General features: G+C 30.9%; 1 protein-coding gene across 2 annotated transcripts in view; it reads left to right on the top strand.

Moving 5' to 3' along the window:
* The window catches only part of LOC118184037 (pyridoxal-dependent decarboxylase domain-containing protein 1), a 148,687-nt gene that overhangs the window by 118,608 nt on the left and 13,656 nt on the right, over nt 1-16,423 (top strand). The window contains exons 19-21 of one of the 2 annotated variants that reach the window (XM_035353672.2): nt 1,453-1,571; nt 7,448-7,540; nt 13,169-13,271. In XM_035353672.2, coding sequence (XP_035209563.1) covers nt 1,453-1,571; nt 7,448-7,540; nt 13,169-13,271 — 315 coding nt within the window. The remainder of the gene's footprint in view (nt 1-1,452; nt 1,572-7,447; nt 7,541-13,168; nt 13,272-16,423) is intronic. The other variant, XM_085820173.1, reaches the window with a different exon arrangement.

The following is a 16,423-nucleotide window of genomic DNA, read 5'->3' as shown; positions in this document are numbered from 1 at the left end:
CGTACGTACGTACGCACGTACGTACATACGTTCGTACAGACGCCACGAAAAATTCTCTTCAGAATTAATTTTAAAGCAGTTTTATAATTTTTTTGAAGGAAAAGAGTATTTTATTCTGTGCTTACGTACAGATATCACGCAAAAACATCGTTAAATTCCATTTGATAGTGGTCAAAATGGATATTTTCGTTGAAATATGCTGCCTGAAACTTTTCGCGATTACAATACTTCCTTTTTACTTCGTACAAGGAAGTAAAAAGTGGGGTGAAGATTTCAAATGATAGCGTTTTGAGTTCCTAACAAAGCGGTTCTTTCCCTAACACACCTTTAACCTGAGAACAAGGGACTACAAAAAAAATCATTTTAGGATAAGACTTCCTGCAATAAAGATGAACTGATACAATGCATTTGAGGAGTCTGCACCTTAGACTATTGTGTACTTTTAGGGAGTACATAGATGAGGTCCAGTTAATGGATGGGAGTTCTGGCAGTGAAGATGAGTTGTATACTTTAATAACTTTGTGATACTTTTCTCCTATTACATTATATTCCTGCAGGCTAATAAAAAGCCAGTCCATCAATCAAATCATTCTTTTCCCCTTTTCTTCTTCTTTTTTATTTATTTTTGGGTTCCAGAGTGTGGGTGTGTCTTATAAAAGGGGAAATAACAATAATTTTTAATGCATCCCATAAATTAGAACTTTATTGAGAAATTGTTTTATTAAAAGAAAATTATAATTAGAAACATGTATTTGTCAGGTATAAATTTTGTATTATTTACTGTTTATTTTATGAAACAAAAGAATACATTTTTATATATAAAGTTGATTTTTAATTTGTAATTTCATATAAAGGATAAATATTGGAATTTTAGGAATGTGTTGTTTTGAATACATAATGTGTAATTTTTTGTAATTTTTGCATTTTTGAACATTCTAAAATATAAAATTTGAAATTTTGTATTACAGAAGTTAATTTAAAGTAATAAATTGATATTAATTTTTAGTATGAAATTTGATTTTTGTTTGAAACTTGTTTAAAAGAAATTGAATATAAAATTTGAACACTACATGTTAAAGAGTTCTGTCTGAATTATTCCAAAGTAGTCTAAATCAAATAAAATTTTTCTTTTAATGATTATGAAGAGAAAAAAAATAAATATTTATACAATGTTGTTTTGATAAAAATAACTCCAAATATGATCTCTTACTTTTTCTTCACCTCCAAATGCATCACAGATTTTTAAATTGGATATTTATTAAATAAAAAAAATCTAATGATTTTTTTATGCATACAGCTTATTCTAGAAGTTGCATGAATTGAATGAAATTTTTCAGAAATATTTATGTTTAATAAATTAAAGTCAGAATTTCTATTATAATTTGATTTTTTAATAATCATTATATAATTCAAATTTTTTTAGGATTTATGCTTAATTTCTATTAACTGTAGGTGAAGCTGATGATGGCATGCTGTGTGTAAGATTTGGTATGGTTGATGATAATTTAGACATGGACGAATTAATAAGCCTTGTGGTTTCAGCAGGGCAGGAATTAGAAGAATCATCTAAAGTGAGCAAAATTTGTTCATTATAATTCCTTAATGTTACAGTTAGTATTTAATAGTTAAAAGCCACGAATTTCTGAATTTGTTGTATTTGAAAAAGAGATTATTTGTGCTATGAAAGACAATACTCTGTTATGCAGTTTTAGATAATGAGCACTGTAATGTGATTTTGCTTATAAAAATTGTATATAAAAGTAAGAATGTAAAAATTAGATTAGAAAGTCAGTTATCATTTAAAAATGAAATGGATCCTTTTTAGAATCAAGTATTATTAGCCATCTTATTCAAAAGTAGTATTAGTAGACATTCTGGCTGCTGAATGAGAATTAATAAATACAGCCATTTTTTTATCCATCACCTAATATCATTATTAAATATATTTTTTAAAAGAGTGATGGTTTCATACAGAAGAAGGTGCTAAAAGACATATATGATATGCTTCATATAGAGAAGGTGCTTGACTTAAGAATAATGTAGAGTCATGAAACTTGCAATAAGTTTATCCCAAATCTAGTACATTGCCTCACTGGATGTTACTTTCTTTTATTTTTGTTTGCAATGAATTAGACCATTTCTTTTGTGTACACAGTTGTTACCTTATTTAATTTGCAAATGAAAAATCTATAGTTAAATATCTGACAAGGGTATCATTGAGTTTTTCATGGTTTCCACTCAAGGAAAAATACCTGACATACCTGTTAAAAAGAGTACTAATTTTGAAGTTATTGAAATATTGTTTTTCCTTTTGAAACAGTTTTAAAAGGTGTAAAACTGGAAATAATCTGGAGAAGTAGTATCTAGTGAATAGGACTGATGGTTTCTGATTTTAATTTCATGTTCTTTAAACCCCATTGTATTATTGCTTCTAATTCAACAAGTTATGACTATATTTTACCTTAATTGTTTAAATCTTCCAAGTGTAGTGGTTCAACAAAATATTTTATCTTTCAGATTGTAACAATCACCCTGAAGGGTTTGTTAAGTTTTTTATGCTCTTGCTGAGCTTGCAGCAAAACATTCTGCTGTTGCACTCACTCTTGCTAACCTTTTTTTTTTTTTTTTTTTTTTGTCTTTTTAGTTTTATTATTAAACATCAGTTTTTTAGTTTTATTTTCCTCGCACTTACGCCATATACATTCAACAGCAAAATTATAAGAATTTTTCAAGCAGCATAGCAACATATGTTTAGAATTCCTGATGGAATGTTAAGTGTCAGTATAAATTTTTCTATTTTCTCAGTTTTTTAGTTCATAACATCAATTTTCAGTTTTCTTAGTAAGATGGCTGCCAAAACTTTTATCTTTTTATTATTAAAATTTTGTTTAACTTTATTCATTTAATATCATGTTCTTCACACTTAAGCAAAATTCACACATAAAATTCAATTCAGTGGCAGAATCATTAAAAACAGCATGTCTTTAAAATTTCTGATAGATAGTCTCACAGGTAGAAGATAAAAATATTTTATTTCATACACTATTGCCATTGCTTGCTTTCAAATCGTTGAATTTGTTAATAATATATCTACTTTAAAATGATAGTAAAAATTTTATAGGTTATAGATTTAAATTGTTTTCAAAAAATTTATGAAAACTACTTAAATACAAATTTTAAAAATAAATCATAAAAAATGGGTGAATTTTATTTGGAATGAACCTAAATTTTGAACTGTGTAAAAAGAAATCAAATAAGTTTCATAAAAAAGGCAATATTAATAAATACATGCCAAATTGAATTAACATTAAGGAGCTAAAATTTTGAGAGCAATTTTTTTTTCAAAATTACTCGTGTTAGTTTTTACAAAACTTGGGAATTTTGCATTGTTTGAGTCTTAGAATCGAAAATGGAAAAAAATTGGCATGTCATTCCAGAAAAAGTCCGAATTTGCGTCAAAATACTTATATTAGAACAATGCTATATATAAATTCAAATACATATCCCAAGTTGCGCTTTAGAGACTCGAAAAATGCAATTTGAATTTCATCAATCGGCCCAGTAGAACAGGAGATATAGAACTGTCACTTTCCTCCCCCACAGTGTACATATCTAATTGCTCAGGAGTTGTAAACTCATTATGTTCTTTATATATCTATAATATTTGAACAGTAATTTTTTCCAAGAATAGTGACATGCCAAAATCAGGTCATGAACTTGATTTAAAAGTTTAGGGGACAGACAGTCTGATTTCATTTTCTGTTGCTGAAAGCACACATCTTCTTCATTGTTACTTTTGATAAGACATTAATCAGTCAGCATCAGAATTATATAATTTTACGGATTTTTCTTTTTCATAAATACAAGCTTTATGATAGTGCAGAGTTTAACACTTGTGAATTTTCCTTTGCACTGAGAGAATTTTAGCAATTTTTTTTAAAAAAAAGGGGGGGAGGGAAATGCACTCAAAAACAGTCCTGCAGTTTTACAATATTGAAGAACTATCTTTTTAGCTACGTTAATAAAATTGGTTTTAGCTTTTGAAAAGTAGGTCAGCAAGAGTTTTTGTCACCTTTTTGCATATGCCAAAACTCAGTCATACTTTCAAACAAAGAATTGCAGTATTTTAATAAGATAAAAAAAGTAGCATGAAAAATTATAAGTTTCCTGAAGTTGGACATCCAAGAATATGGAGATAATGTTCTGGATATGATGGCACAACCTTAAAATTTGTTAATGTATTAGGGTGTATAGATATATCTTTCAGATATTCATATCGATACTTCATATAAATTATAATTCTCAGAGTGTTATTAATGTGTTTAAACACAATGGAATTACCATTTTTAATTCACAATTTTGAATTTAATTAAATATATAATTTATGGTCAAATAGTATGGTACCTCTTAAATATGTTGCATTTAAATTACATGCTGTATATTTGACATGCAGCAATAATGTACTTTGGCTATTATATATATTTCTAAATTTCTAATCTGTATCCAAGAATATTATGAATTTCAAATGAATTTATAGTCACACCTTCTTTGAGCATTATAGTCTCATCTTCTTTGGAGCATAAATTAATTTGAGACCCATTCTGAACCTAAGCGAATTATCGCTATGTTCATTGAGAAAGTCAAGAAGGGTGTAAAAGACCTTTTTATTAAACTCAATAATTTAACAGAAGGCAATTCTTTTGCTTTCAAAACCAGCCAGCATTTAAGGTGTAACTTAAATGAATTTGAATTGAACAAAGTTAAGTAGTAAGTTAGCCAAAGGCTGTGCAGAATACATAGTGCACAAATTGGCTCAAACCTAATACCAGCATGACAAGACTAATGCAGTGCCATAGACAGACTGCTATCTAAGAGATTTAACTAAACATGGTCTTCAGCTGGTGGAACATGCTGCGATTCAACAGTCTAAAAAACCTTCCTGTAAATACTATGTCTTTATACTTCATTTGAATACGCACAAACTAAAATTTGCATCTTGGCAGGAAAATGGAAAAGGAGAAAGGAGAAATACAATAAAGCTAATTAATATAAAATAACTAATTAGTTAAAAAAATCCGTACAAATTTATTAAAAATGTGGTTCTTAGGTATTAATGCAACTATCACAGTTTTTAGGGAAGAAAAAGGTGATTCAGTAAATTTTTGGATTGCAACTTACAATGGATATGGCTACCTAAAGAATTGTTATGCGCATGTTTGCCAAAGTTTGGAAAAAAAAAAATTTAGAGACTTCTGCTAAGGTGGTTGTGATGATGTGTAAGTAGTATCAAAATATGTATCAGATCTGAAAAGTGTTTTGCTAATTTTCTTAAAAGAAATTTGGTTAATATGGTATAATTTTGTATGTGTAATATTTTTCAATTTGAAATTTCAGAGATGCACTTAAATGTAGACATAAATTTACTAGAGGTAAAATAACATTTACTTATTCTTGCAATGTACACTGCAAGAAAAAAAAAAGGGGGGAACAGTTCTGTGTACTCGTTCTACTGGGCCAATTGACGAAATTCAAATTGCGTTTTTCAAGTCTCAAAAGCGTGACTTCGGATATATATTAGATTTATATATAGCACTATTCTAACATAGGTATTGAGACACAAAATTGGACTTTTTCTGAAATGACATGCCAATTTTTTTTTCATAATTCAATTTTACGACTTGCCTAAATATTAAATTTTGTAAAATTTGGTGCGAAATTTACTGAGATATTCAAAAATTTACCTTGGCACATTTTTTTTCAGTTTGTACCAAGAATAATTCACTTGGCGAATTTCTTAATTTAAAGCAACCTATTTTCCTTTCTTTTTTTTCATTGTAAACAAGTGGAAAGAAAGTCATCGTTCATTATTTCAAATAATTTTGACAAAGTGCTTAAACCACATTTGGTGTTATTATCGCTTATAACAAATATGTGAAATTTCAGAACACGCTAATGTGTAATTTCACGTATATTTTAAGAAATTTTGAATAAAAGGCTCTTGTTTCTTGCAGGTACACTTAGAAATACATCTACTTTAAGATGATGATAAAAATTTTATAGGTTTAAAAATTATTTTAAAATACAAATTTTAAAAATAAATCATAAAATATGGGCGAATTTTATTTGGAATGAACGCAAATTTCGAAGTGTGAAAAGAAGAACCAAATAAGTTTAATAAAAAAAATGAGAGCTTAATAAATATATACTAAATTAACGAGGAGCTAAAATTTTGGGAGCTAATTTTTTAAAAACTACTTTTGCGATTTTTACAAAATTTGGATGTTTGGTATAGAATTGAAATATGGAAAAAAATTGGCGTGTCGTTTTGTCATTTCAGAAAAAGTCAAATTTTGTCTCGAAATACCTGTATTAGTACAATGCTATATATAAATCTAATACATATTCCAAGTCGCACTATCGAAACATGAAAACTGCAAGTTGAATTTCGTGGATCGGTCCAGCAGTATGGGTCATGTAGAATTGTCCCAATTTTTTTCTTTTTTTGAGCAGTGTACATGCCAATTTATGCACACAGTACTATAATGATCATTTTGGTTGCTTTTTTTTTTTTTTCAGCAGTTTTTAAAAATTCATCTATTTGTTACAAAATTTGTTATAATAATAAGAATTATGAATTATTTTTTTTTGCATCTATGTGAAATTAATAAGACTGTTTTAAATTTGTTTTTATGTTAAATAAGACTAATTTGAACAATGGGCAGATCAATAAAAAATAGCCTCTGGAAGAGAAAAGGAGAGGTTGAAACCTCTATGGAAAAATGCAACTATAATAAATGAGTTTAATATATTGTCAATATTATGAAAAAGAGAGGAAAACTGTAAAAATTGAAAATACTAGCAAATAGTATTCATCTCTTCTTTAAAAATAATTAAAAAAATGAATGCTTGATATTTAATAAAGTATTAAATGTCAAGATTTTAGTAATATTTATGTGCTAAAAATGTTTAAAAATTTTCTAGGTCTTTTATTTATGGATTTTATCTGGTACTTAAATTTCACAGGAAAACTTATTTGTATCTCTCAGTTATACATGAAAAGCTAAACTCGCATTTGTATTATCACAAGTCATGCTAATTTAAAAGTTATTTAATTTTTTTAGATTGGGAAATAGCTTGAAGAAGAAAGGTACAAAGTTTAGCTGATGTTTCCCTTTATTTTTACTGCATTTTATCAAGTACTATCTACTAAGTAACTAAGTATTAAGTTAGCTTCTTTATCTGCTTTAGGGTAATTAAGCTTATGTCATTAAAAAAAAATTTCTTACTTTGAAGTAATTTTCCTTGGGCCTGTTTTACACACTATTTAATCTGATATTTTCAGAATAGAAATTAGAATGATCAGGACAGAAATATTTTAAACACTATATCTATATATTTTATAATGTAATCTTTTTGAGTGATAAACAAAATATGCATTACATTTCAGTTCTTGGAGACAATGTCAGAAATGATCAAGCATGGGATAGAAGAAGCCAACAAAGAATTAATACAAGAAAACCAAGAAAAAATTCTCCAAGAGGTATGCTCAGATGTTCTAAATTCATTGAGGTTTTAAATCAGAAATGTAAGGAAAGTATGTATAGTGTTAAATTCAAGCTATTTCTGCATGTAGCTATTGTTATAAATTTCTGTAAATATTTAAATTCATTTGCTTGCATTATTACATATAATATATTGGTTTGTTTAGTTATTTATTTGTTTGTAGCTTTTAGGGGGATAATTTAAGGTTTATTTTGGGTGTAATTGAATTTTTACCACATGTTATGTATATTAGTAGTCTCTCAATGGCTCCAAGAACCAGGAGTTATTGATGAACTCTAAAGGCCCATTTCCACTGCTGCATATGCATTGCAGTGTCTATGCATTTCTCCAATTAGCGAGCGAATTCATTTTGATTGACATTGGCAATCCGTTGTGCTGTGACGGATGACGGACAGATGGAGTTCAACAATGTTCAACTTCTATCCGTATGTCTGCAGATGCGTTGGGGTTATGTGGTAAAAAAGCAGCAATCAGGTGTTGTCACCAAAAATTAATGGCAGCAAAAGTAGTGATGAATGCTGGCTTAGGGAAAGAATTTTTTGCTAAAAAATAAAATACTTATTTTTGAATTAACATTATAGCGAGAAATCTGCGTACTGAAAAAGACAGCAACCAGCTGAATTTAGTTAAAAAAAAAGATTAGAAAAATAAGATAACTGCAACTACAGTACTAGTTCGCATGGAAAATCAAGTCGTCAAGAAATTCAGTTCAAGAAAATCAGGTGCAAAAAATATAATTTCAAGTCCATGAAATAGCAAAATTTGTCCTGACAATGAATGTCTGACTATATCAAACTGCTGTAGCAAATCAGTTGTGGCATTAAAAGAGCTGTTATTTTTTCTTTTGAAACAGGTAAAAACTAAAAACGTTAATTATAAACTAAATTTGATAGCCTTTTAAATATTCCACTGCATTAAAGAGTATGTTAAATTTGTATTTCTCTATTTATAAATATACCTTTTTGTCTAACATATATTTGTAAGCACATGGAATATATTTTTAGCACCCTGTTTAACTTCAATCGGAACACCACTTTAAAAGATAATATTTTTTGTAAGAAATGTGCTAGAAGCTGAAGAACAAACTGTAGTGAATTTTTTAGACGATAGCACACTGAAACAGGACCAAAAAACTTAGTTTTAAGAATTCATTTACTTGGTGATGTATATAAGCCAAAATTGCATACCGTACTCGTGTGATGATAGCTTAGTGGTAAAGCTGACGGTAGCATGGTTTAACTTTTGGAGTCGTGAGTTCAAATCCCATATAGTTTTTTCACTCTGTCTGCAACTTTCTTAGCTTCTTGTTCCAATTTGATTTATATTTGTGTTTTATAATTCATTTCTATTATTATATGCATTAAACATAATGTTTTATTTATGGTCTTAGTTATTTAAATTTTCCCCTCAAAAAATATTTTGAAAATTATATAATACGAATTTAAAGCATGCTCCCTGTACATATATATATATATTTTCGTTTCGCTTTTATGTGACTGTACATACATGTGCTAAGACTTTGGGATGTTTCCAGCTCTATATTTTCACTACCAATTAACATAAGACGGTATTAATGTCCTAAACATTTACTATAATAATTGCTTTTAAATTCAGTCCTTTCCAGCAGAAGCGCATGATTGAATCAATTAAATATTTCCATTTTCTTTATCTAATGTGTGTATATATAAAGAGAAAAAGCTTATTTTTATAACTTCTTCTATAAAAAGAGATATGAATTAAAATTTTTTTAATTTAAAATAATATTTTATGGATTATGCATAAAATATAACTGCACATAGTGCATTTTAAAACAAACGAGATTTCTAATAAATTATCCAGCAGTGACCCTGATGAAATTAAAAATGAAGTAATCAATTCTAAAATTTTATATATTACCTACTTTCTCCCCGAATTTGGGCATATTTTAAAAATATACAATCTCACATGGCAGCCAGCGGTATATAAGCATAGCAAATTTTGTGTAAATATTGCGAACCTTTCTTTTCAGTTGTTCTGTATTTTTAAACTACCAACTATTTTTTAATTCGTTTAACTTTTTTATTTTATTTATTTATTATTTTTCAGTAACAGTACATTTTAGTTTTAATATATATATTATTTCATTAATATTTAAGGCTTCTAGAAATGCAAAGAAATTTTTTTAATTTACTTCAGCTTCTATGCAATTAGTGATGTTCATAATATGCATTACAAGCTTACTTATCTAAAAATTGCTAGTGTACTTTACTTTTGCAGTTCATAAGCAGGAATAAAAATTTCCAATAACATGGAATTTAGTAAACAAAACTTTTCTGCGTTTTACGTCAGGATTCATATCAAATCCAAAACAAAAAGTACTCAATACAAACAATACAGAATAAAACTGAATGAATTAAAATTTGGTGAAAATAATTTAAAATATTAACAAAATCAAAGCATTCCTATCATAGATTAAGAATATTTCTATTACAGGATTCCTTCGTCAATAGTATCAAATACTTGATTATACTTCACTAATAAATGTAAAAATTATTCTCCTTTAATAGAACTAATTTGTTAAATATGTGACTTATTTTCTTGAAATGTAGCTTTACATCAATGTATATATCTGATCCTTAGATATTTTTTGTGCATTTAAATCCTCAGATAAATATATTGCACTTGTATCATAAACATAAATTGCATGATATTTATTTTTCCAAAGAAATGTTATTTTTTGCATACAATTTAGTAGTTTTCTTAGAGAAATATAAAAATGAAATTAAAAAAGCCCTTATGTATAATTTTGAAATTTATTTAAGTAAATTGTTAATTTTTTAAAAATTTTGTTTTTTTAGCTTAAAAAATAACAAAAGAATTAAAAGACTAATCTTTCAGTCTGAAGACATATTTAATGAATATTTTATAATTATGACTAGTTATTAACATAGTACATAAAGCTTATTTGATTTTACTTGCCTATAAAAATAATTTTTAATTAATCTTAAGTAATTTAAAATTACTTAAATAAAATCACTGCAGTTTTCATTTTCAAAAATACTTCAAATAATCATAATCAATAGTCATAATTCCAAAATGTTATAAAATATTATTTTGTGTATAGTATTCATGAAAAGTTAAGAAATATTTAAATAATATCACATTCTTTATATTCAGTATTATCTTATTTCCAACATAAAATGTAAATGCAATATAAAGTCTGAAATCTGGACCTCAGGACTAACAATCCAATAAGTAAATAAATATATAAATAAAAAATTAAAGTAACAAAAAAAAAAAAAAAAAAAAAAAAAAAAAAAAAAAAAAAAAAACTTTATCTGTTTACAAGGTTTAGGAATAGGGACTATAATACTCAAAGAAAATAGATGTACTGTAAATGCAATTTTTCTGAGATTCCTAGCAAGACACTTTCAAACATCTGCTGGCTAGGGAGCTGCATGGTGTCCAATTACAATGAATAGATTAACATATTGTTATTGGTCAGGATCAGACTTTTGGCTTTTGAGTGGTTGTGGGGGGGTTATCATTTTTCTGTCTGATCTAAACAATAAATGAACTCCGATGTTGCCATATCTACATGTCATCTTTCTAGATTTAATTTTTTAGATTAATGCTCTAAAATCTGTAATTGCTGAAATCCATTCCGAATTTTTGTACTGTAATATTTTTGGTACAAAAATGACCATGCCTTGAGAATCAGTTATTTCTGAACATCAAGTAGCAGAGCAACAAACCATTTACTTATCATTTAAAATTTTAAAAATATTAAAAATATTGTTGAGTATTATCAATGTGCATAGCATTCCATTGTAACAAAGGACTGATATGGGCTGATAAATGGGGTGAAGGCTGACTTGTTTTTGGCCTCAGATTTTATGCATGATGTTTGTCTGTATACTTCTGTGAAAAATACTTGTTTTTAAAAGATTTTTCTTCTATCAAAATTATTGATTTATTTGAAATATCTAACTAATGAATGTCACTTGTTGTGTATCTGTTCGTTTCAAATACAGTACAAAGTCTGAAATCCGGACGTCTATTATCCGGAATGATCTAAAATCTGCACCTCAAAACCACCAATCGTTTTCTTGTAGGCTTTACACATGCACATTTGATTCCTCCCCTCCGTGTATAATAAAACATCTGGAGAGTCCCGATTCTTAGTTTCACTTTGACAATAAATAAAATAATTTGTTATTGAAAAAACAATCGTTTCAGTATAAATTTGTATGATCAGTAATTTGTCTCCGTTGCTGCGTATCCATTTGGCAAACATCTCAAACCGAAACATTCCACATAGAGACATCGATGATCTGACGCAAACCTGGCAAATCATTATTTATTTTATTTTCCTTTCATCACCGCATGTTTATCAAAATATGACAAATTGAGTAATGACTCATGTAGTGATGCCTAAACAATTTTTATATTAGTAATTGAATAATAAAGGGGTGTGGTAACCTTTTATGTTGATATTACGCTTGGCGATGATTACAGATTTCAGTTAAATGCGCTAAAAAATGTTGACGAGGAAAAATTGACCAAAAATTTCTTTCCATATGCTAAAACTAGATTTTGTTGATGATACTCATAGACCCAAAGATTATGCTTAGGGCTATTTGAATTAAGAATAACTGATTTGTTATTCACATAAACCCAGAACCAGCACCAGGCTCATATGGCTGCATCGAATCACAGAATTTAGGACCCAGACTGCATCAGGCAGTAAGATATCTAGTGCTGGACCTCAGTAAGGCTTAATTATACGGTGGGAATTTATTTATTCAGACTCTGATAAGCCTTAAGCATGTCCAAGAAATAGACATAAATTTAATAAATAACTAATGCAATTCAGTCTTAATTGTCTCAGTGCACGATAGAAGCAAGATAAAATTTAACGAAACAACTTGTTGTTAGTCGCCAAGCTCATGATGCATAGCCAAATATGTATAGTGAAAGATAGCTAAATTTGATGATGATAGCCACTAATTTTTAAGGTTTTTGGATATCGTAAAACAAAGGTGAAATTTTCCAACTAACGGATTTTGTAAAGAAATAAAGAAGAATCAGTAATAAAAATGAAGATGATGTAAAAGAAGTTTTTATATCATGAATGGCGAAATCTGTAGTGTGGTTCTAGATCCAGAAAATATTGTACAGATAGTGAAGAAAGTGACAGAGAAGTTACTGAAAACGAGAAAATTTCGATTGACAAATTAGTCGGAATTTTCGAAGCAACAGTTACAGGACTTCAACAATGTAACTAAACAAGAGATTATGTCTATCTACAGAATTAAAGAGAAAGTATTGCACAAAAAACGAAGCAACTTAAAATAACTTACATTGAAAGAAATGTTTAATAAGGTAAACAAATAAATATTAAGCTTTTTTTTGTAAATTGTGATGCCCTTTAGATCATAAATACTTCATTATTTCATATTTTTAATTTTATGATTTCTACATGCCATCTTACTAGATTTAAACTGATGATCTATTATCCAGAAAAATCTCAAATCCGGAATCACCGAAGTCCAGAAGAGTCCGGATTTCGGACTTTGTACCGTATATTGTACTGTATGAAAGTAATTACGCCATTGTATTTTAGGGTGTTTTAAGGCAGGTCCCTGTACTTGGTTCGCTTGTATCTTGGTGGTATCCAACATCAAAAGAAACTGGAATCAAAGGCAGAAGTTTTAATCTATCCTCAGGTATTGAAATATATAGTTAGTAATCCTCTTATCCCCAGACCAAGTCATAAATTTTCTGATTCATTACAAATGAAAATTCTTGAATATATTTCAAAATTCACTTATTTTAGCATTACTTACAATAGATGTTGCACGTGGTTGCGGCTGTGTGCAACAACAAACTATGCATATTGGAATTTGCCGGTGCTTTTAAGGATGAATTCATAACATGCCATAAGAGCCAATTTTTGATAACAAAAACATTTATTCACATCACAATATTAAAACTTAATTACTACAGTCGACAGACAATCATGTTGAAGGAAAGCGAGCGACCAACCGCACTGATGACGAGACCTGACTGTGTGTCACCGAAACCACCTTCGGTTACAGTTAGTGATAACGGCACGCGGTTGGCGAGTACAACACATGTTTACAGAGTCGCCACAGTACTCCCTCTCTAGTGGCAATGAATTAAAGGTACCGAGGGTTAAATCGGACTCTACGTCCGGAATGTGTATACTGAGGAACACTTGTTTTCTGGGATCCAGGCACAGGAACTGACGTAGTAGCAGATATTGGTGTAGACCCAATAGATGAAGGTACCTTTGAAGGAGGTGGGAATGATGTGCCAGTCTCGACAGTTTGTGGTGCTAAGATAAAGGCTGGTTTGAGACGATCAAGGCTCACCACTGTCTCTTTGTCGCCGATTAGTATCCGATAGTTCTTGGATGTGCGACTTAGAACTAGGTGTGGGCCTGTATAGGTAGGCTCCAAGGACTTTTTTGATGCATCACACCGTAAGAACACATGTGAGGATGTAGCGAGTTCTTTAGGCACAAACACAGGTCTTGAAGAATGTATGCTTGTGGTCTTAGGGTATAAATCAGCCATGGTTTCACGCAACTGTTTGAGGAATGCATGGGGCTGGACATTGGGTGAGTTTTTTGCGGGATTTATAAAATCTCCCGGTAAATGTAAATTGGTACCATAAACCATTTCAGCACTTGAAGAACCCAGGTCCTCTTTGATAGCTGTTCTGAGTCCTAACAACACAGTAGGAAGGACATCAACCCAGTGAATAGCAGTATGGCATCTAATGGCCTGTTTAAGAGAGCGATGGAACCTCTCGACAAATCCATTGGAATTCGGGTGGTACGGTGATGTACGGATCTTTTTAGTTCCCAAGAATTTTGTTAATGCAGTAAATAATTGAGATTCGAATTGCCGTCCTTGGTCCGTGGTAACGTACTCGGGTACCCCAAACCGTGAAATCAATACAGAAAAAAAGGTTTTTGCCACAGTGTCGGCTGACATATCTACAATAGGGATAGGCTTTGGCCAACGTGTGTATCTGTCGACACACGTAAGAAGATATGTATAACCTAGTGATGGGGGTAAGGGTCCAACCAAATCAATATGTACGTGGCTAAAGCGAGCAGATGGCAACTCAAAGCGTTGACATGGAGTTTGAGTGTGTGCCTGTGAATTTTTTATTTTTGACAGTCTGTACATGACCTCGCCCATGCAGCGATGTCCTTCTGCATACCAGACCATACAAAACGCTGTTGAATTAACGTGCGAGAAGCATGGATGCCAGGATGGGATAAATTATGGAGGCCGCTAAAAATACCATGCCGGAATTTCAGTGGAATGTATGGCCGCACCACATTACCTTGCACATCGCAGTACACTGAAAGATCTGGTTCTAATTGCATAGGTACTAAATTAAGTCCATGAGAAGACTTGTCAGACAAAAGATGTTGCAATTCTGGGTTCTGTTTCTGGCATTCAGCAATGGTGGAGAAATCTGTTGTTGATGGCAACTGAACCTCTTCAATTCTGGACAGAGCATCAGCAACTGTATTTTGAGGGCCTTCTACATGCCTAAAATCGGTTGTAAACTGCGCTATGTAATCAAGATGACACATTTGCCTGGGAGAAACCTTGTCAGGCTTTTGTCGAAAAGCGAAAATTAGTGGCTTGTGGTCGGTATAGATAGAAAACACATGACCTTCTACCATATGACGAAAATGTTTAACAGCCTCATACGCACTAAGAAGTTCGCGGTCGTACGTGCTGTATTTTGATTGCGCTGCAGAAAATATTTTTGAGAAGAAAGCCAGAGGCTTCCATGCTCCATCTACCAGTTGCTGCAAAACTGCACCCATGGCCGTATTAGACGCGTCAACCATTAATGCTTAAGGGTGCTTAGAAGGATAGCTAAGAGCTGTTGCCAACGCTAAGTCATTCTTACATTGTACAAAGGCTGTACGGGCATCATCAGACCAAATAATTAGCCGCGTATCTTTCTTTTTACTCCCAACCAAATATGTGTGCAAAGGTGCCTGCTTTTCAGCGGCATGAGGAAGAAAGTGACGATAAAAATTTAACATGGCCAGAAAACGACGCAGCTCCTGAACAGTTTTTGGCTCTGGGAAATTTTGAATTGCAGTGACTCTGTCACTAAGTGGGTGAACACCCTCCGAAGAAACTTCGTGACCAAGAAATGACACTTTAGATTTTCCAAAAACACATTTTGATGGATTAATGACTACACCATAAGACTGAAATCGGCCAAGGACTATGCAAAGGTGTTCAAGGTGCTGGGTTTCATTTGTCGAGGCTACCAGAATGTCATCGAAATATGGGACACAAAAATCTAAATCTCAAAGGACTTCATTAATGAAGCGCTGAAATGTTTGCACAGCATTACATAACCCGAAAGTCATGACAGGAAATTCGAATAATCCAAAAGGTGTTATTACAGCAGTTTTTGGTATATCAGGTGGATTGACAGGGATCTGATGGTAAGCACGAGTCAAATCTAATGTAGAAAAAAATATTTTTGCCTTCCAAGACGTGCATGCAGTCCTGAATACAAGGAACCGGATATCTATCAGGCAAAATAACTGAATTAAGACGTTGATAATCCCCACAAGGACGCCAGTCGCCGTTTTTGTTAGGGATCATGTGGAGTGGACTGGCCCATGAACTTTTAGATGGCCGACAGATTCCTTGCTCAAGCATGTATTTAAATTCTTCTTTTGCAGCCTTTAATTTCTCTGGAGGCAACCACCATGCTTTGGCAAAGATTGGTGGTCCAGTAGTCTCTATGACGTATACAATACAGTGGTCAGCAGTCGGTTTGTCAGTTACCGAGTGGATGACGT

The sequence above is a fragment of the Stegodyphus dumicola genome, chromosome 7, assembly GCF_044657685.1.
Source record: "Stegodyphus dumicola isolate Sdum_Otavi_A_Nest chromosome 7, ASM4465768v1".
Lineage (NCBI taxonomy): Eukaryota > Metazoa > Arthropoda > Arachnida > Araneae > Eresidae > Stegodyphus > Stegodyphus dumicola.
This window is presented reverse-complemented; position numbering and strand designations above follow the sequence as displayed.